The sequence below is a fragment of the Typopeltis vanoorti genome, chromosome 9 (assembly GCF_054136105.1).
Source record: "Typopeltis vanoorti isolate ZY-2024b chromosome 9, IOZ_Tvanoo_1.0, whole genome shotgun sequence".
NCBI lineage: Eukaryota > Metazoa > Arthropoda > Arachnida > Uropygi > Thelyphonidae > Typopeltis > Typopeltis vanoorti.
In genome coordinates this window covers 81830688-81851998 of record NC_143557.1, presented here as the reverse complement: position 1 = coordinate 81851998, position 21311 = coordinate 81830688, and the positions used below count along the sequence as shown (strand labels likewise).

General features: G+C 35.1%; 1 protein-coding gene across 4 annotated transcripts in view; it reads left to right on the top strand.

Annotated features, from left to right (window-relative positions):
• mxt (Eukaryotic translation initiation factor mextil) overlaps positions 1–21311 on the top strand; it is a 446323-nt gene that overhangs the window by 381048 nt on the left and 43964 nt on the right. For all 4 annotated transcript variants that reach the window (XM_090397619.1, XM_090397617.1, XM_090397616.1 and 1 more), the window contains one exon: positions 7028–7130. In XM_090397619.1, coding sequence (XP_090253745.1) covers positions 7028–7130 — 103 coding nt within the window. The remainder of the gene's footprint in view (positions 1–7027; positions 7131–21311) is intronic.

Sequence of the window (21311 nt, the reverse complement as noted above, 5' to 3'; positions counted from 1 at the left end):
TCAGAGATTGGAATCAGAGAGTTTCATGCCGAATATAGTCAACTATAAAGTATCGGCGACCACTAGTAAATAGTACAATACCGGAGAACTCACAGCAAAGTTGGTAAAGTTCTGGTCGCTATTCTTAGGTATTTTCCATAATGTAAAAACACATTTCCTAGGAAATGTATGCTGTTATTACATTATGGTGGGAGGTCACCACCCAGACCGGTTTCAGCCTTAATGGTTGCACCTGTTTGGAAACTCATATAGCAGAGTATATAAGTTCTTTTCGCTATACACTTTGGTATTAATTTGGTCTAGCTACTCACTGATGAAGCCTCAAAAAAGGCTGAAACCGGTCTGGGTAGTGACCTCCCACCATAATGTAATAACAGCATACATTTCCTAGGAAATGTGTTTTTATATTATGGAAAATACCTAAGAATAGCGATCAGAACTTTACCGACTTTGCTGCGAGTTCTCCGCTATTGTACTACATACTAGGGTCACTTGCATTAGCTCACGCTAGTGGTCGCCGATACTTTATAGTTTACTATATTCGGCATGAAACTCTCTGATTCCAATCATTGAGTTTCTTATTCGGTTTTAAAACAATGTGGGATTTAATATCAAATAAAAGAAAATTCTTAATATATTCTGGATACGTTAATACAAATTATTAATGTATCCAGACTTGTGACAAGGTAATGATTATTAGACATATTAACAAGAATAAAGAATAATAAATTTATTATTGCAAATATTTCGAACAGAAACTAACAGACCATCATCAATGTATCAGCATAATCACAAGGTGAAGCTAGAACAAAGAATGTTAATCCTATTTAAGGACTGAGGCACATGTCAGAGTATCACTGTATGGATGGTTACAAAATAAAATGAGATTGCAATTAAAACTAAAATTAAAACAGTTAACTTTGAAATACAATAAATTAACTAAAATTAGATAAATAAAATGATATAATGATACTGTATTACATATTTAAAAAGGAGGACTGGGAAGAAGGGAAGCATGCTATTGCTTGTCATTTATGAGGAGGAGGCTCCCAAATTTTGGCAATGAATATATAGTCATTCCAATTTAAGTTTGGACAGTGTAGAAGTGCTTTGGCACTCTTTAAATTGCTACTCAAGCCTAAATTAGCACTATTGTAAAAGGCAAGTATTGGACCATACAATATTGTAGTTGATGTCCACTCTTTGCTGTACAAAGCTAGATTTTTCAGGTTTATTGTTGATATAAGACTGGTGTTCTTGTAGTCATTTTTCAACTAAATATCCTGATAGTCCAAAGTACAAACGGAGGCAATCACATTCAACCTGGTTACCAGGTTAAATGGGATGTTTATCTTTTGTGGATGTAATTCTGTTTTTGAGTAGGAGCAGACTGTGAAGACATTGTCTATGAAACAAGGCAGATATGAGGTTGAGGGAAAATGGTATGGAAGCATTGGGTTTTTAGGTATTCCATAAAATAATTAGCCAAAGCTGCTTAGATAGGACTGCCCATTGCTGTTATTTTGTTTTGTTTGAACAGCTTATTGTGCCATATAAAATAGCCCGCAATGATGGTGAATTTAAATAGATTTACAAAAATTGAAGTCTCTTGTAATAGTATGTGATGAAAAAGGGAGATCACATCAAAATAAACTATTGTTTCATTATCCAGCAGACACAAATCTTTAATTTTTTCATTGAAGTCCATGCTGTTCTTAATATAAGAGTTAGTGTGTGGCCAGTGAGATTTAAAAAAAGATGAGAAAGATCTTTGCAAGATGGTAAGTGACAGAGCCAATACAGTCCACTATTGGACATAGTGGATAGCCACATCATGGACCATGAGAAGACCATAGAGACCTGGCAGATGAGCATGATGAATTCATTATTCTCAATATAGTAGCATCCCAAAATTGTATATTATTATTAAGAGTGACCTCCAGGGGGTCAGGGACTCATCGAGGGAGGCCACATACTACACACACACCAGCTATTATACTTATTCTTGAATTCATTCACACTGCTTGCACTCACAACATCCAAAGGCAATCCATTCCAATCACACACCACCCTCTGAGAGAAAAATCTAGCCTTCACACCCTTCTTGGTGGCCTTCATTCTCAGTCCAAGGATGCCCTCTCGTCCTTTTCCCACCCTCTATAAGTTGAAAAATTCCATCAATTGAAATCCTGTATGACCCTTTCAGAAGTTTGTATATCTCAATCATATGACCCCTCTTTCTCCTGTTTGCTAGTATCTGCAGTCTACTAATTCTCAGTCTGTCTTCATAATCAGTATTCCATGATCCTGATATCATTTTTAACACTCTCCTTTTCACTCTCTCCAATATATCAGAACCGCAACAGAAACCAAGAGACCAGATCTGCACATATAGTCCAAGTGAGGTCTTATCAAGGCCTTGTAAAGAAGCAAAACGACATCTTTATCTTTATATGTGAACGTTCATTTCAGCATTGCAATTATCTTTAGAGTTGTATTTGAAATTATTATTATTACATAACATTTCCAGGGAGTCAAAAGACTCATCGAGGGAGGGTACCTACTCTACAACTCTCCATCTCTACCACTCCACTAGCTGCAACTACCTTCATATACACCAACACCATCTACCCCGAGCACCACCACTATTTTCACAAACATCCATGCCCATGGCATGCGAACCCACAGCCTTTTGGCTGGATAGCGGACTTGGCTACATGGCCCCCTGAACTTCAACTTCCTATCTACTAACACTCCAAGATCCCTAGCCTCATCAGTTTCTTCAAGCATAATCTCACCAATATAATACAACATTGGATATCTAATCACGCTGATGTGAGTGACTTTACATTTACTGACATTGAACTGACACCCATTTTCTCATGCCCACAATTCCAGCATGTTCAAATCATTCTTCAAGTATTGCTTATCAGCAGCTTTCCTGATTACCCTACCTATCTTTGCATCATCAGCAAATACCTGTATGTCGCTTGTCAAATCCTTCCTAATATCATTGTAGTACACTGATCCTTGTAGTACACCACTGCTTACCTTAAATCTTGCAGACTCACATCCCCGTATACCACTTTTTGATATCTGTCAGTTAGCCATCCTCTTATCCATGCTAATAATCTATAATCCAAACCCATATTTTACAATTTATGCAACAGTCTACCATGCTGTATTTTGTCAAAAACCTTAGCAAATCCCAAAAGTATTGTCTTGTTCAGTCGTAACATTGTTATAAAATGTGAGCAAGTTACTAAAACATCGCCTTCCCTTAGTAAACCCATGTTACTCATTGCAAAGTAGAGATTCACTGTCAACCCATTTCTGAATGCGAGCCCTAACCAATTTTTCCAAAATCTTCACCACCACTTCCGAGATACTAATTGGTCGATAGTTGGATACTTCAGTCTTTGCACCACCCTTGTGCAAAGGAATTACCATACATTCTTTCTATTCCTGCAGAATTTTCCCTGTTTTCTGAGGCCTATATTAAACAGCCTGGTCAAAGGAATAGCCAGTTCAGCTGAACACTCTTTTAGCACACGTGCTGATATCTCATCAGTCCCTATTGCTGAATTCTTATTCAGTTTGTGCAACTGTTCTAATACCTTGTCCTCATACACCTGAATTTCTTCATCCAGTGAAGAGGTAGCAGTGAGCTCAATGTCATGTACACCAGGTTGATAACTTTTAACAAAATGGGCACTCATTAGTTGAACAACCTCTTCTGCATCTGTAGCCCTAATGCCGTATGCATTTAGAAGAGTTATTCTTTCATATTCATTCTTTTTTTTACTTGCAGCTTATGGGTTGTCTTTAGCGAGCCAGTTTCTTTTCATACTCAGACTTTGCTTTTTGTACAACAGTTGTGACTATTCTAGCCTGCTGCTTATAGTTTTCATAATGCACATCATCCTTATGAACACAGTATTCCTTTCACATCATCCTTTTCTTACGAATCTCTTGCTTAATAAGATTATACATCCACTTGACTCCTACCTTATTTTTTATTCTTATTCTTTAGAAACACTCTGATACTGCATCATTTAAGTGTTGTTTAAATGCTTCCCATGCACTGTCGATATTCTTCCCATCCATCAATCAGCCTCATTCCACTGAACTCAGTATACTCCTCAGTCGGTCATAATTTTCTTCTGTTTAGTTCAGCATGTAACTTTTTCTGAATGATTCATAAACTTAGTCACTTCTCAAGTGAGTACCGCATGATCACTGTCACCAACTGGAGGCAGAATAGTTACATCTTTAATTGAAATGCCCTCTGACACTGTAATGAAATCTAACACTCTTTGACCTCGAGTTCCTTCTGTCACATGCTGTTTGAGGAAGTTGTTCCGCAATAGCTCAATAAATGCATTTTCATTCTTCTCATGAGATTCTACCCAATCAATATTTGGATCATTAAAGTCTCCCTTTATGATTACTGTTTTTGCGCTTGTCTTGTCTATATGGTGATGAATATCTTCATCACTTGCAACCGATCCACCAGGATCGGTTGTTAGTGGTGAAGTCTGTACCAACATCCCACTATGTAATTGATCTTGTTAGATTCCACCTCACACCAGATGGCTTCAAACTCACTGTCACATGAAATACTGTTAGTAGTGGTACTAGTACAATCATAGGTCTAAAACTCTAACTGGATTCAAGTCATCTGATATCATTAGCAGCATGCCCCTCCTCCTCTCTATCCTTCCTAAAAATAGTGTACCCTTTACACTCAATACCAGTTAGTATGTCTGATTCTGATAGCCAGGTCTCACCCAACATATTGACTAAGGCAACAAACTCTACCTCTTTGATACTTTGTTTCCGTTTTGCTAATTTATTAATCTGATTGGAGGTTAGATGGATGAATAATGTGATAAGCAGTAACTGCAAAAAAAAAAAAAATCTTGTGAAGAGTAGATAAGAAGAAATGCGATCAGCAAGCTCAAACAGTATACATGGCACAAGTAAGAAAGATGACCAGCATGGTAAAGAAGGCAAAATCATATGATGAGAAATTAGCCAAAGACATTCCAAAAAGTTATTTCACTATGTGGCCAATAAAAGGAAGTATGGAAGTATAGCCTTTGTGAGTGCTGATTGAAGTGAGTTGAAGCAGACAAAATATTTGAGTTACTGACTGAGGAGATTGCTGTGATATGGTGCAAGTGAAGATGTGGAAGACATGCACTGGCAAATGCACATGATGTGAGAGGAATGTGATAATAGAGGTTGAAAAATTGGAAGTACTTGAGAATGTTGCAGAATCTCAGGGCAAATACAGCTATGGAACTAAGTAGGATATCAGCTCTCACATTAATGGGCAAGAGAACTGACATTGTCTCTGATGAAGCTGTTTAACTGAAGTCTCAACTCTTAAAGTCCCAATGGAGTGACAGACAGAGAAAATGTTTCTTTTTGCATCAAGGAAGTTCCAGGACTGCAATAGCAAACTGTAGACCAATCAGAATCTTTGGAGTGGTATTGGAAAAGTTAGTCAAAGACAGAATTTGGGAATAATTGGATAAAAATACAATACTCTTAGGATGCAGGTGATGCATGAATTTGTGAAGAGTAGTAATGACTTAGTAATTTACTCAAATTTTATAATGTAAATGACGATTGAATTGAATAAAGGGAATGATTACACAATGATGCTTATGGATTTTGAGTGTTTGACAGTATACCACACAGAATTCCATTACACAAATTGGAACAAATAAATATGGATGCCAAGTTGGTGATATGTATACAAGTGTTGCTGATGGACAGATACAAAAGATGTTAGTAGTGTACTGCAAGACTCTGTGTCTGGATTCCTGCTGATTAATTTATACATAAAAATGATATAGGAAATGATTTAATTGAGTTATTTTGTTGATGATTCAAACTGGGTAGTGTAATAGTTAATGAAAGTAATGTAGAGAGGGTTTGAAGGATTTAAATAGCTGACAGTGTGAGCAAAAGACAACTGTGGTAATTTAATGTGGAAATCTATTATTCATTTTGTGATGAAAAGATTACAAGCTGTGTACTACATTGATAGAACTGTACTCAGGAAAGTGATGAAACTAGGGATTTGGGGGTGCTGGTGGATCGAGAGTTGAAGTTGTGTGTGTGTGTGTGTGTGAGATTCATGGAAGTGAAAAAGGGGAAATATAATGGAAACACTTAAGTCACTGAAAGGATTTTATTGAGCTGACGCATAGGAAATTTTTCAGCACATGGCTAGAAGTTGCCACTTCTAAGGGGTCATCCCTGGAAATTGCATAAAAGTGTGAGGACTAACTAGATTTACTAGGAAGATGGTATAGAATAGATTGCCAGAGTCTGTTGTGAGTGTTATGTTGGTTAATGCCTTTATAGAGAGCTACAATAAATTTGTGTGGGTAATGAAGGTGTTAGCGATGAGTCTTCAGACTCCATGGAGATTCCTGTGCAATAATAATGTCAGTTAGGTTTTCCCGACAAATTTCACCCAACTTCCTGTTTTTTGGTGCTTGGCTTATTTTTTGTATGAGACTTGTTGTTTGATATATGATAAATCACCTGCTGTAGGAATGTTTAATTTTTTTATTAAAAATAATTTATGGCTGTATGCCAATCTGTTGGCTGAGTGGATAACATCTCTGCTTTCCAACCTGCAGACTGTTCAGGTTCAGTTTGCTCAGTGGCATAAATGTCTTTAGGTAGCGAATAATTTTTCACTGTCCTTTCTAAGACCCAATCCTGCTTACAGGGTCTGATGTGACTTTAAAAAATTTGTTTGGTGTCTAGAGCTGAGAAAATGGATTATCTAACTCTTAGTCCATCCATAGTACTAAATATATATGACACGTTTTACAGCCTTTCATTTGCTGAATTCACCTCAGGTATGTGGCATGAATACTTTGTTATGCAAATAAAACAAATATTTGCATACTTTTTTTTTAGTTTGGTATTGAGTATTAATTGTGCATACCTGTTTAACAATGTGTAATTCATGTAATATTAAGATTATTCCAATTTTCAGTTACCAGATTTGCCATGCGATGTTTTACCAGAAAGTGAGCAGACTTTACCTGAATCTCAGTCTTCCACATCTGACTGCCACACAATTAATAATGTATCTCAGAGTAAGTAGATTTTTCATTAATTATATACTGCATATTCAGCTGCATAAATTAATCAAGTATAATTTAAAGTATGTTTGGCTTACTAAAAATGTCTTTTGCTGTTAAATTATCTATATTTAATGCATATTAATTAAAATCATACTGTTTATTTATTTAAACATTTTTTAAAGTTACTACTACAGACATCCAGAATATCTGTAACTTTGAAAAATTGTTAAATGAAGCAGTGACAGAATTGTGGTAAAAAAAATATTCAGGTGATTTGTAGACAGGAGCACACATTTCAGTATTAGAAGTTGAAAATGCTGTCACAAATCTGAAATATGAAAATTTCAGAAATCAGTTGAAAATATTTGACTAGAAATGTTCAAATTGCAGTGGTTGCACTATATAATTTAGAAGATCTGGACAGAAAGTTGAATTACAGATGATTAGAGTAGCGTTCTCATCTATTTAGCAAAAAGAAAAAATAAATAAAATTGAAGAGACAAAGAAAAACTTGAAGAACAAACTGGTTTCAGGCCCAAATACTAGTTGGCAAGACCAGATTTTTATTTTAAGCCAATAAGAAAATATAATGCAATAAGTGTCAATTTATTTGATGGTTCACAATGGTTCACAACACAGAATAATAAGAACAAAGTTAATATTTATTTAACATCTTGAGAGTACAAAAACCATTTGTCATAGTACATGAACAGCAGCAATTTGACAGTGGGACCAGTTTAAAAAATTGTAATGGACAACACAAGGAACTAGAGTACATCTATTGTTGGATAAAGAGAGAGAGAAAAAAAAACAAGTATTAATTTGATCTTAAAGTGACTGTCCCCCAGACTTTTGGTAAATTGATACAGCCATACTTGTTGAGGTTTGAGAATGCTTTAAAGTTGCTGCTGATTCCAAAAACAGTCTCTCTGACTTATATTGACTTCTCTGTAGCACTTTTGTTTTTCTTCCATTTGATCCTGTGTGAAGGGGTATCCAAGGCATGGTCTGCTAGTCCTAACTTTCTATAATGATAGTGCTAAATTGATATTTTATGTTCTCCAAGGCAGATGTCAACAGTTTTTCCTGTCTGTCCAAAGTAAGCCAGGTGACAAGTACAGGGCACTCCATACACTCCAGGATGCGATAAAGGAGAGAGTTTGTCCTTAGGTGAACGGATGAGAGTTGCCAATTTGATATATGGTTTAAATGTGGTACAGAGCTGATATTTATTAAGCACTCTCGATATCAAATCCATGCTGACCATTATAAAGAATGCTATGTCCATCAAACCAATCCTATATATTCTCTTATTAACATCTAACCCAGTCAACACCTGATACACTTCTGATTCTTCTACTTCCAATTCTCCTAATACTTGCCTCCCTTCTATATATTGCACAGTATCATTTACACCAGTATGATATACACTGATAAAGTGCACATTCAATAATTCTACTATATCCTTTGCAACTATTATTCTGCTACCATGATTATCCACTAGTGTCAACCTGTCATAATTATTTTTTCTCTTGCTTGCCATATAGCAGAAAAATTCCCTTGAGTTAACCTTGGCCTGACCAGCCAATGGAAAAAAACATATGATAAGATTCCAAGATAAACACAATGATTATTTGATGTGAGTTGGATATTATACAGTGCAATATATATAATTTTAAGTCATAAGTCAGTAGTTGAAATTTAAGTACACTATCTGATCAAGAATATCTTGATGCCTGCTCATTGAAACTCTCACTCTAGTATGAAAGACATTAATACAAAGTTAGTCCACCCTTTGTGCCTGCTGTAGTAATTCCCTTTCATTCTTTCAGGCCAATAATTAGGTAAGTGCTCATCATAGGAGGTACACTACTGCACACAATGCTCATCCAACTGTGCTTTAAACTGATTCAATGTGGCAACATTCACAACACACTTAAGCAATGTATTCCGCTCACCAACCACTCCATGTAAAGAACCTGTCTTTCTCACTCCTTTGCTCACACCCTCCTTATATAGTTTCCAGCAATGGCCTCTTGTTCTACCTCTCTTCCATGTCAACCTGATAATAACAACTCCTGACTAGCTTATATGTCTTAATCATATTCTCCTGCCCCCTTTTCCTGTTATTCATGAGGCTTTGCAATTTACATTTTCCCAAATCTGTCCTTGTACTCTACATTCCAAAGACCAGAGAAGATTCACCATTGAATCTTCTCTGGATCCTTTTAAACATCTTCATCACCATGTAAACCTGGTGACCAAAGCTGTGCACAGTAATCTATATGAGGCCTGATCAAGGCCTTACAATGGCATCATAACCTCTTTATTTTTGCATGTCAGGATCCTCCACATCATTGCCATTATCTGATGTAATGTCTTCACAACTTGTGCAATGTGGTCCCTGGATTTCAGGTCCTTGTTCACCACCACCACTCCCACATCCATCATCTCCTTTAAAGTTTTCCCACTAAGTATATATTTTGCATCTTATCGTTGCATACCAAATTTCAAAACTTTATACTTTGCAACATTGAACTGACAGTTCCACTTACCTTCCCATTCATGCAATTTATTCAAGTCCTTCTGATTGACTCATAACATCTGCTTGATTCTGCATTGCATTGCTCTCTCCAATTTTGCATCATCTGCAAGCAGCTGCATATCACTAGTTAAACCCATCCCAATATCATTAATATACAAATTAAACATGATAACAGTTGTGCTGTTGTTCCCCTTCCACAATAACATCGTTTATAGTTGATCAGGACAGCTGTTGCAAAGCAGAAATCTCCATAACTGAGTCGTTGCAAAGGTGGCATCCTAGACAGTGCCATGTAGACAATCACTGAGCTCTTTAGTACAGCCCATTTTGATGTTAATGTTTATCTATTGCGGTGCAAAGTCCAACTCTACTTCCCCGTGGTGCTCCCTGGGGTGTTGGGAATCCTAACCATTATCAGGCCTGGACCCAACACCACTAACAGAGCTCTGGTGAACCATGGTGTATATGTGACCACAGCAAAGATGTCAATACTGCAACAAGAGAAATGGCCCCGAGTCCTGCGCAGCCCACACTAACCTTTCTACAGTGGCGGTAAGGCACTAAGTGAGGCCAGTGAGGGTGCTAAGAATCATGCAGATGAAAACAGGCCGCCTCTTAAATCTATGAAAATGGCAATCAGTACCCTCAATACTCGAACTGGCAAGAGACTACAGAATAGATTTGTTAATCAAAGAGAACTAACCAATATCAACTTAGATATCCTGCTAGTGAATGAAACAAAAAGATTGAAAGAACTGATAGCAAGATGGTACGATGGCTCAGAGATACTCCTCAGAGCATCCTCAAACAATGGCAAACAAGGCAGAGTGGGCTTCATTGTTAAATCTAAGCTCACTAAGTCGATCCTTTCTTGTAACATCATATCTGAAAGAATAGGTGTACTCCTAATTGGAATAGAGAACAATATAACAATAAAATTGATATATGAAATACTATGCTCCAACATCTGTAGCTGATAATCAAGAAATAGAAAATTTTTGCATGAATCTTGAACAGACATTAAATTACAAGTCAACATACACATTCGTTGGTGGTGATTTTAATGTCAAAATAGGATGTGGAAAAGAAAACAAAGTTTATAGGTCCAAATGGCCTGGAAGAAAGAAATAGGAGAGGAGAGAGATTAGCTGAATTTGATGCAGCTGAACAACTCTTTATCATGAACACTTTTTTCAACAAATGCCCAGGAAGAAGATGGACTTTGCAATCACCGAATGGAGACACAGAAAATGAAATTGACTACATTTTAACAGACTGTAAAAGACAATCTGTTAAAATGTTGGTACAATAGCCGAAACATACTTCAACATAAGATTCTGACCACAGACTCCTCAGAGCAATTATAAGAATAGACCACAAAAAAGAACAACATATCAGGGCAACATCAAACCACAAAAGACAACCCAAACAATCAGACTACCACAAGTTCAGGAAGTGCATAGAAGAGACCGAATGAACTATTAAGAACTGTTACGTGAATGATGACTATATAGAATTTATTAATAAATTCTATATAGTCAAGTGCAAAAAAAAATCGGAAATTCCTGTGAAACAAAAGAAAAGAGAACGACTCTCACCTCAAACTATAGAACTACTGAAAAAGAGAAAAGAACTGAAGAAATCTGAAGGAAATGTTCTAGAATACAAAATTATCTGTAAGTTACTAAGGAAAATAATTCCAGAAGATTACAAAGCTTTCAGGATACAAAAACTAAGAGAAGCAGTGCAGGCAAAAACCAGTCTGAAAAAAAATAGAGAAAGACTTAAATTTTAAACAGTCAATTTCATCTGCTTTACAGGATCAAAATGGAGAAAAACATACTAATAGAAAAAGGAGAGAAGAAATTGTACAGAATTTTTATAATGATCTTTATGCAACTAAGGGCCAAATCTCAGAACCTATCATTTCAAAACCAATCGATATACCAGATGTTAGAACATGTGTTATTTTTTGCACATTTTTGGAAGCCTGTAAATTTCATTTACAGTCTTTATTTTTTTTAAATTTTTTGTTATTGTCAATACCAATAAGCTCATTTTTTCTAAGTAAGTGTAAGCTGTTCTGTTAAGAACAATGGTAGCATTACTGTTGTGGATCTAATCTAATAAAAACAATCAATATCTTTGTTTTTAGAAATGTAATGGTTTTTATTTTTTGCTTTAGTGAAATTGTTACATAGGTTTATCATTAATTCAAGTGTTAGATATTATTATTATTATTACGTGACACCTCCATGGAGTCAAAAGACTCATCGAGGGAGGGCACCTACTATAAACTCTGTCTCCACCACTCAATCTGCCAACTACAATGAACTGCAACTACCACCATCATCATCATCCAACACAAATGCCATCTACTGCCCACCACTAGTATTTTCACAGGAAATCACAAAACATTCATGCCCATGGCAGGATTCGAACCCACAGCCTTTTGGCTGGAGAGTGGATACGCTAACCACTTGGCCAACCAGGCTGGCATATTTCCAACCATATTTTATCTGCCACATTAGCAGGAGGAATTTTAAACCTCTTTTAGTGTGTTAGATAAAATCTAGTTTATTGATAACCCTGGTGCAGTTGCATAGTTTTAAGCCTTTTTGAAGAAGTGAAAATATGCCATTTTTGAGGGTGTGCTAGACAGGTTGATGACTTATCTGTGCATGCTGGTAGCAAGCTACTCCTCATGTTGTTGGTTTGTGGTTTGTTACTTCTCATTACATCACTTTTAGATTATCTGATAATTTTCTGATGTTGTTTTAGTCTTCAAAACTTGGATATACATTTTTCTTTATTTCTATCCAAAATGTGTTTTGCTCCTCTCAAGAAAAATCCCAAATATCTAGATTTAATTAATTAGACAGATCTTGTTAGCTTTAAAACATGGTTTTCTGGACCAGTGCCAGATTTTTGCACACCTCCTGGATTTGCTCTCTTTGCAGTTTAACACAGGTTAGCAGGTTGGTATCTTTACATCATTTGAAAAAGGCTGTATGAGTAATAAAAACAGAAACCTGTATCTTTAGCTTACTGTAGTGATTGCACTGCTTGTGGGTCAAATCTTCATGGTTTATGATAACTCTTTTTTTCTTTTCTATGGGGACCATCATTTATTTATGTGTAGAATTATGATGACAACTTCCTGTATCAAAGCACAAGCACATAGTTTAAATTAAAATAAAACACATACTAATTGATTCATTCATATCCCTGGAATTTGCAATCTTCCAAAAGTCCACAAAAATAACATGCCACTGTGGCTTGACAGCTGAAGAAATTGACAGCCCCAATTATCATTTAGCCAAGAAATTAGCAGTGGCACTCAAGGAATTGGCAGGTCATTTCCCCCTCCTATATAGAAAAACATCCAACATTTCGTAAAATTAGGAATGTCACACTAACTACATAGATTTATTAGTCACTTTTGATGTAACTTCCCTTTTCACTGATACTCCAATCATCGACGTAATTATTGTCACTGCAGGTGTAGACTTCTGTGGCTAATTGATTCAAAAGATATATTTCGGTGATTACACCACATTTTTTATTATTCAGTTATACAAAATACTGAAATGATAGTTCCCGACAAGTTTCGTAAATCGTAGGATTTACATCTTCAGGGGGTAAATAGTATAACTTAAAGTTTAAACAAGAGAATTAATAAATACAAATCATAACCGTCTGGCTATTCATAAACTCAAATAACAGAATGCAGATATAAAACGTTATTGACGTTGAACAATACTGGACAATGTCATGTGTTCTTGTTCTCATTCATACAGTTCGAGTTCAGATTGAGGTAGATTTTTTATTAGAGCTGACCACACTTGATGGAGAATTAAACCTTGATTTTTATTGCATTGGGTTGGGTTTTTTAGCATATTAGCAGCTTCTTTAAATTTCTTATATAACTGTTGTTTTCTATGTATAACAGCATCGTTTTTTGCCAGAGTACATCGTGTCCAGTGGAAGTGGTATGGAAAGCAAGACTCATTTTTTGTTCTCTTTTGTATTGTACGTCTTTTTGGTGTTCAGTCATGTGTATTTCTCCAGATCTTCCTGTCTGTCCTACGTAGCAAATCCCGCAGTAGCAATGGTTTTTATAATTCCAAGTTTCTTGGCAGGATGGTGATGTCATGTGACATATAGGTGTGTGTGTGTGTTGTGTGGGTGGGAATTTAGTAGACTTAAACACATGAGTAGCCCATTTGCTTCCCTTGTAACTGAAGTATTAAGGAAGGCTAAAGTGCTTTTTTGTTCATTTCCTTAGTAAAAGTAATTCGGGAATGTTATTGAAAAAAATGTAAAAAGTTAGAAAAGGATATCTCTGTGTGGCCAAATGCCAAAGACATTGTCTTTATACCTCTACCATACTTTGAGCTTGTGGGAGGGAGGGGAAGTTAAGTTCCAAAGATTCAAATGATTGCATGTATAAGCTAGCAAATGGAATAAAATAGGAAGCCTATTGCCACATCTTCAATTTGTTTAAATGCCTGATTGTTGATTGTTCCTGCTAAAATATCTAAATTTAACACAGTGCTTAAAGAGTTTGAAAATGATGCCAGTGGAATAAATTTTGGAAAGGACAACTAACATATCATCTACTGGAACAGCTGGAAAAAAGGACTGTTAGATTTGTTTTATTCATTCATCATTGCACAGATTAATCCAGAATTCTGATTGGACAATACAGAAATTTTTATTTGGAATTCAATTCTTGAAAAAATTTATTGAACTATCCCAGTTTTTATTTGAGATCATTCGAAGGGCAGAGACTCCCGAAACAGTGAAATTATTATTATTATTTCTTCATCTCCATGGAATCAAAGGCTTGTTGTGGAAGACCACCTCTAATCATTGTTCACAATACCTAACATCTCCTCTTAAACTCGGTCACCAACAGAGGACTCGCAATCACCTCTGCAACACCCATTTCACAAATTCACCACTGTCCAAGCAAAAAAAGTCTAGTCCTGATTCGTCCTAATCACATTCTTATACAATTTCCATGGGCAACTCCTTGTTCTCCCTTTTCCTGCTATGTACTGTAAAAGTCTTTGGTGTCAATCCTATAACCTACAAAACCCCTTTAATATCTTATATGCTTCTATCATTTCTTCTTTTTTTTGCATATGAGCTAGTTTTAGAAACTCACACACCATCTGTTCTCATATGAAGCATTCTGTAGGCCTGCCACAATCTTGGTCACTCACCTCTGGATCCTCTCCACTACATTCCCACAGAATCCAGGTTACCAGATCTGCATGCAGTAGTTTAGTTGTGGCCTTATTAAGCCTTATAAAGGATTTATTTAAGTTAAGGGATATTACATCCCATATTGTTTCTTAGCTGAATAAGAAACTCAAAGAGTTTCATGTCGAATATAGAAACTATATAAAGTTCGGCGATTCCAAGGGATATTACATCCCATATTGTTTCTTAGCTGAATAAGAAACTCAAAGAGTTTCATGCCGAACATAGAAACTATATAAAGTTCGGCGATTCCAAGCCGAACTTTATATAGTTTCTGTATTCGGCATGAAACTCTTTGAGTTTCTTATTTGGCTAAGAAACAATATGGGATGTAATATCCCTTAACTTAAATAAGTTCATGTCACCGAATTGAAGCCTTTGGCTCTTCATATAATTAGTACCTTATAAAGGAGATTAATAACCTCTCCCTGCTTGCTTGTTAGTATATTCTTCAATAACCACATAATCTAATATACTGTTTTAGCCACCTTTGTGATGTCCTCCAACTTTCAACTCTCAGTCCACAATCACCTTCATCATTTTCTTGCAGTTCATTTTTATCAATATAGTTCAGAACTTGTGATTTCTTTCACAGAGTACATGACCTTATACTTGGTCACATTAAATGAACATTTATCTTTGCTTATACGTCCAGTCTATATGTGTTGTATGTCATACATTCCAGTTTGTCATGTTTTCAGTCTGCTTTGGTTTTGGGATGTATTGATGGAATGTGATTAAATTTGAGATTAAGGATGTATACAAAATGCTCATGTGGATCAGTTTTGGTTTTAATGAAGGCATTTTTATTGACAAAGTTATTTTAACTGATGTTAATTAATTATTCTGCACTGACTTGATGAAATTTAAGTTATGCTTTTTGGGTTCTCTCCCCCCCCCCTTTCAAAATTTATCAAATCATTTCATCAGAAATATATTCACTTTTTTTGTAAATATGATATCTTAAAGCACATTTTTTGGATTATTTCAAAAGTAGCAAATGATAATACTAGTCAACAAGATTTTTGTAATTAGGATCAGAAGAGAGATTCTAAAAGTGTAGAATTAAATAGTATGCAAAGGCATAAATTTGACTTAGTATTGTTCGATGAATAAGAGAAAATAAAATTTGTAAAATGAATGTAAACACCAAGTAGTATTTGCATATATTACTTCATCATCTTCCTGATATATGTACCCTTAAGAGATGTATAATATATTATGATGGTAGTACTACATGAAACATTTACATTATTACTAATTTCCTATCAACAACTTTCCTACAGATTAGTCTATTATCTGTCAGTACTCTAATATTGTCATAACTTATTTCAGTCTTCTAAGGTGCTTCTACCTGCATCATTCCACCTAGATCTTGGTTTTCCTCGAGCTCTTTTCCTGCCATACTGGCATCAAACCTGCTTTGTTAACCATGCTTTTTCTGTTCTATAGTGACCATACAACCTTACATTAGCTCTGTCGACACATTCCTGGATGCTGATAATACTGAGTTCCTTCCTGAAATTAATATCTTCATTTTTAATATGATTCTGCCACTGATGCCATCTGTTCACTCCCTTCCCCTTGATTTTTCTCAGTATTCTTATATCTATGGTCTCTAGTCTTTGTTCAACTATTTCCAATCCAGTTCTCAGATGTATAGATTAAAATTGGTTTGAATACTGTCTTTTATGCAACTACTTAAGTGTTATATTCCACATAAATTTATTCAATTGACTCTGTACCATGCCACCTGATCTTTATTCAGTTGTATATTTCCATATTTAATTTTCCATCTTCATTAAAAATTGGACCTAAACAACTAAAATATTTTACTTGTTCTATAGGTTCTCTAATCATAACCTACAGAATGTGATGTTTTTAGTGTTCCCATATTTGTCTTATTACTCTTGATTTTTATACTAAATTTGTTGCAGCAGTTATTAAGGCATCCTGTAGAAAAGTACTGGATTTGTGTGAGAGTATCATCTATATAGAGTTAAAAAGAGTTAAAAAGTTATTAGGCCTGATATCAAAATACCCAATTTTGATATCAGGCCTAATGCCAATTTCCTTTCATAATGTGATCCATATAGATGACTAATAACAGTGGAGATAGTGTGCACTCTTATCTCATGCCTAATCTTACATCAAACTAAGCATCTTTCTCTGGCTCTTCCTTCCTTAAATTTTAACCATTGACTGAAATATGTCTTGTTCTATTGACTGTATTGCTGAATATTATTGTCAGTTTTCATGTCATCTTTGTCATCTCTGATTCCTTTTACATTACTCTTTCCTCTATTTCTAAGGTTTTTCAGTAGCCTTCAGAACCATTTGCAGCCTTCCAGATATTTATTTTCTGTGTTCTTACCAAGGTCTTCTCATTACTTTTATTTAGCTAGTTTTACACAGTACTTCAGTTTTTATACAATATTTTCTGTATTCTCTTAGATCACATGCCAATTTACTTGCTAAGAACTTTCGATATGCTTTCTTCTTTCTGCTGCCTTTTTAACTTGCTAAGTCTACTCTCAAGTGTTTTTTTTTTTTTTAAACCTTGCAAACAACTTCATCACATACCTCCCTAGATGAATCAATATTTTGTTCAGAATCTGCCATTGATTATCCAAGGTTTTGTTCTTGTTTTCAAACCCTTTAATTTTTTAAAAAATAATATTAATATGATTACATATGAAAATGAAAAAGATATAAACCTAAAAATTGTGAAATAGTTAAAAATAATAGATATAATTAACTCTTTATTTGAACCTAACCTAGTTCAAAAACAAACTAGACTAAAGGACAACACATTAGCCCTGCTAGTCCAATTGTATGGAATTGAAAGCTGGAGAATAAAACAAAAAGACAAAGATTAATAACAGCTGAAATTAAGTTTATGAGGAAAAACTGCAAAATATACTCTATTTAATCACAAAAGAAATGAAGAAATTATGAAAGAATTAAACCAAAAATTAGTAATAGAAAACATAAAAAAAATATAAACATAAATGGATGGAACATATTGAAAGAGTGAAAACAGAAAGATTACAAAATAAGTTTTAAATTACAAACCTTTAGGAAAAAGAAAACCTGGACGTTCTTTAAAGCAATTTAATGATGACTAAGGCCAGAACAGGACACTTTAGGTCTAAATCCTTGAAAAGCGTGATGATGATGATGATTAAATAATATTAATATATTTGAGTCTATTCTGGAAGCTGCTTGACTTTGATTCTTTTAAAACTATTTCATACATTTTTCTTTTCAATAGGATGTTCAGTTTTTTCTTTCTGAAGATATTGCCTTTAGCAGTAACATAGCCATTAGGCCTTTTCTCTCTTACATCTTTCTTTTTGAATTTGTGCACACCTTTATGTTGTTATTGGTAAAGACTAATCCATGTCCTATGTAAAAATGCACCAGGCACTTACCATTATTGTTGGCTTTTGCTCTTTTCTCCAAATTTTCCTGAAACTTTTCATTTGGTGGAATACCAGGTAGTGCGTTCTGGATGGACCCCATGATATAAGCTTGCAGCTAAGTGACTGTTTTAATATTGCTTTAATGCTATTTTGATAATTATCGATTGTAGTATTCATGTATGACTTGAGTGTTGAGTGTGTTTATTTATTTTTTGATATATTTATAATCTTATGCAATAGATAAACTGTGTTATTCATGGTGCCAGTACAAACAAGAATAGTGGTGGCCAAGACATTTTTGTGTAGAGGATTTGACATGGGGGATTTTGGGAAATATAGTGTATTTGTTTCAAGGGAAAATGGATTGTTGTATGAGAATGGCAGTCGAGAGAGAGAGAGTGTTGTGAATGTTTTGAGCCAGAAATGTGTGTTGTCAGAAGAGAGAGAGAGAATGAAGTAAGTAAAGTTAGTACCAAAAGCAGTGAAAACAAAAGTATTAGAGTGAATGGAGTCCAGGTTTAAATGATGGTGAAAGAAATAGGAAAAAAGCATATAAATGAGGTTACTGAAAGTAGTGGTAAGATAGCATATGCAAAAGTTGCAATGGAAGAAGTTCAGAACAACATAGAAGACCTGAATAAAGAAATAGCTCACTTTCATGTAGTCCTTCACTGGACAAAGCACAAGAGAAAGGCTGCAGAAACAGCAAGAGATCAGTCAAACTGAGAACAGAAAAAAGTAAAAATTGCAAGAATAAATGACAGAAAGAGCATAAACAGATAATTTTTTATGCCGATTCTATGATGGGGGGGGGTATTTTACTGAGGTGCTACAAAATCTTGTTTCCCTGGTGCAAAAAATTAATATTAGCCAAGTTGTCAGAATACAGAAAGGAAGGTGAAAGAATTAATTGTTTTGGCTGGAACCAATGACTTGAGAGGTGGTGAGAAGTATTGCATGAGGGAAGATGTAAAAGAGTTATTGGAAGATAATGATGATTTATGATTTTAATAATGCAGGGACAGCAAAAGTCATACTATGCCATATCAAAGATTCTAGCACTACACAAGGTAAGACAATCACAAACATTCATGCCCCCCACAGCCTGTATGTTGGATAGTGATTATGCTAACTACTTGGCCAACCAGGCCAGCAGTTCTTGGAAGAAGCAAAAAAGATGAGTGACAGGTGAAATTTGTAAGTCTGATACTATGCTATGATAGATGTGAACTGAGAAGGAGGGCAATGATAGCTAATGAATCAATATGCAGGTTGTACAGAAGAAATGATATAAAGTTTGATAGACATAAAGATTTGTACAATACTGATGGACTGCACTTAAATGGATTCAGAATTAGATCTCTAGAGAAAGAGCTTTGTTCACTGAGAGTGTGAAAGCACAAAGCCAGGAAAACTAAAGAAATTAGGGTGATGCAGGCGAGTATGTGTGAAGGCACCAATGAAACAAATGAGTGTGAGAATGACACAAGGGCAAAGTCTGGTCTTTCATGCAAAAAATATTGAACAAGGTAGCAGTCAATTCAGGAAGTAAAGGTAACTGGGGGACTAAAGGGAAGCTGCAGTTTCTATATACTTATGCCAGAAGTATCAGGAACAAGAGAGAGGAGTTTTTGGCATTTTATGAAAATGTGTAGGACACCTGGTGATGTCTTTAACTAGGCTGTTTAATTTAATTCTCAGCTCTGTCCCAAGAGAATCGAAATAGGGCAAAACATTTCCTTTGCAGTGGTAATATACTGAAAAGTATATTACCACTGCAAAGGAAAATACTGAAAAGTTGGTCAGAAAACAATTTAGGAATGGATGAATAGGAATATGATGCTCTATGAGGGGACAGCATGGCTTTGTGATGAGTCGATCACACCTTATTCATTATATTTTTTAACATATTAACAACACCAAACAATTTTATCAAAAGATTTTTTATACAATGAAACCTGTGGTGAATTTCACTAAAAAACACATGTACTAACCACAGTGATAAGTTTTAATACGTAAATATTTCATCCCAAGTATCTTGGGACATCCTCAGTACAGTAATTCAAACAATACTAGGAATAACATAGAGTTAGGGCGTATGATTACAATGGAATCTCAATATGCGTGCAGTAGCATGTTATAGAATTAAATTAAAACATAACTGAAAAAAAAAAAAAGATAACATATATAAAGAGATTATTTTACACAATTTTGCATCACAATTTCCCATACTTTAGGAATAGCAAGAACGTCATTACAGTTTAGATTTGGTCTGTGAAGTAGGGCTTCAGCACTTTCTTTATATAAACGTTCATGTTTATATAAAGATCTATGTAAAAGTTTTGTCTTTTCCTAATGGATCCTATGGTTTAGGTTTTCAACTCAGTGTTGAGCGAGGTCAGATTTCTTCAGTTTGAAAAGATGAATATGGTCCTGATGTTCCGAAATGTGTTTCTGAACAGATCTACCTGTCTGTCCAAAGTAAGACAACTTGCAGGAGCATGGGACCTCATACATGCCAGGTAACATCAGAGGAGAGAGTTTGTCTTTAGGAGAAGGTAACAAGTTATAGATCTGGTTGAATGGGATTGTAGGTAGTGGCAAGATTGTATTTCTTCATAATTTTTGAAAGACATTCAGAGATACCTTTGATATAAGGTATGGGAATCCTATGGGCTTCTTCTTGTCCAGGTTGATGTGTGTGGAAGTGACTGATGATTTTTTGAGTTGTTTTAAGATTGTGTCCATTTAGTATGGCTGTATTTTTGATTATTTCTAGTTCTTCATTTAGAGATTCTTCAGAGGAGCAGAATCTGTGTGCTCTGATAACTAGTGATTTAATGATGCCAAATTTTTGAGATGGATGATGAACAGAAGAATTGTGAATGTAGCAACCTGAAAATGTAGGCTTGCGATAGATGGAACCATCTTCTTTTCTTTGAATGTGTAAAT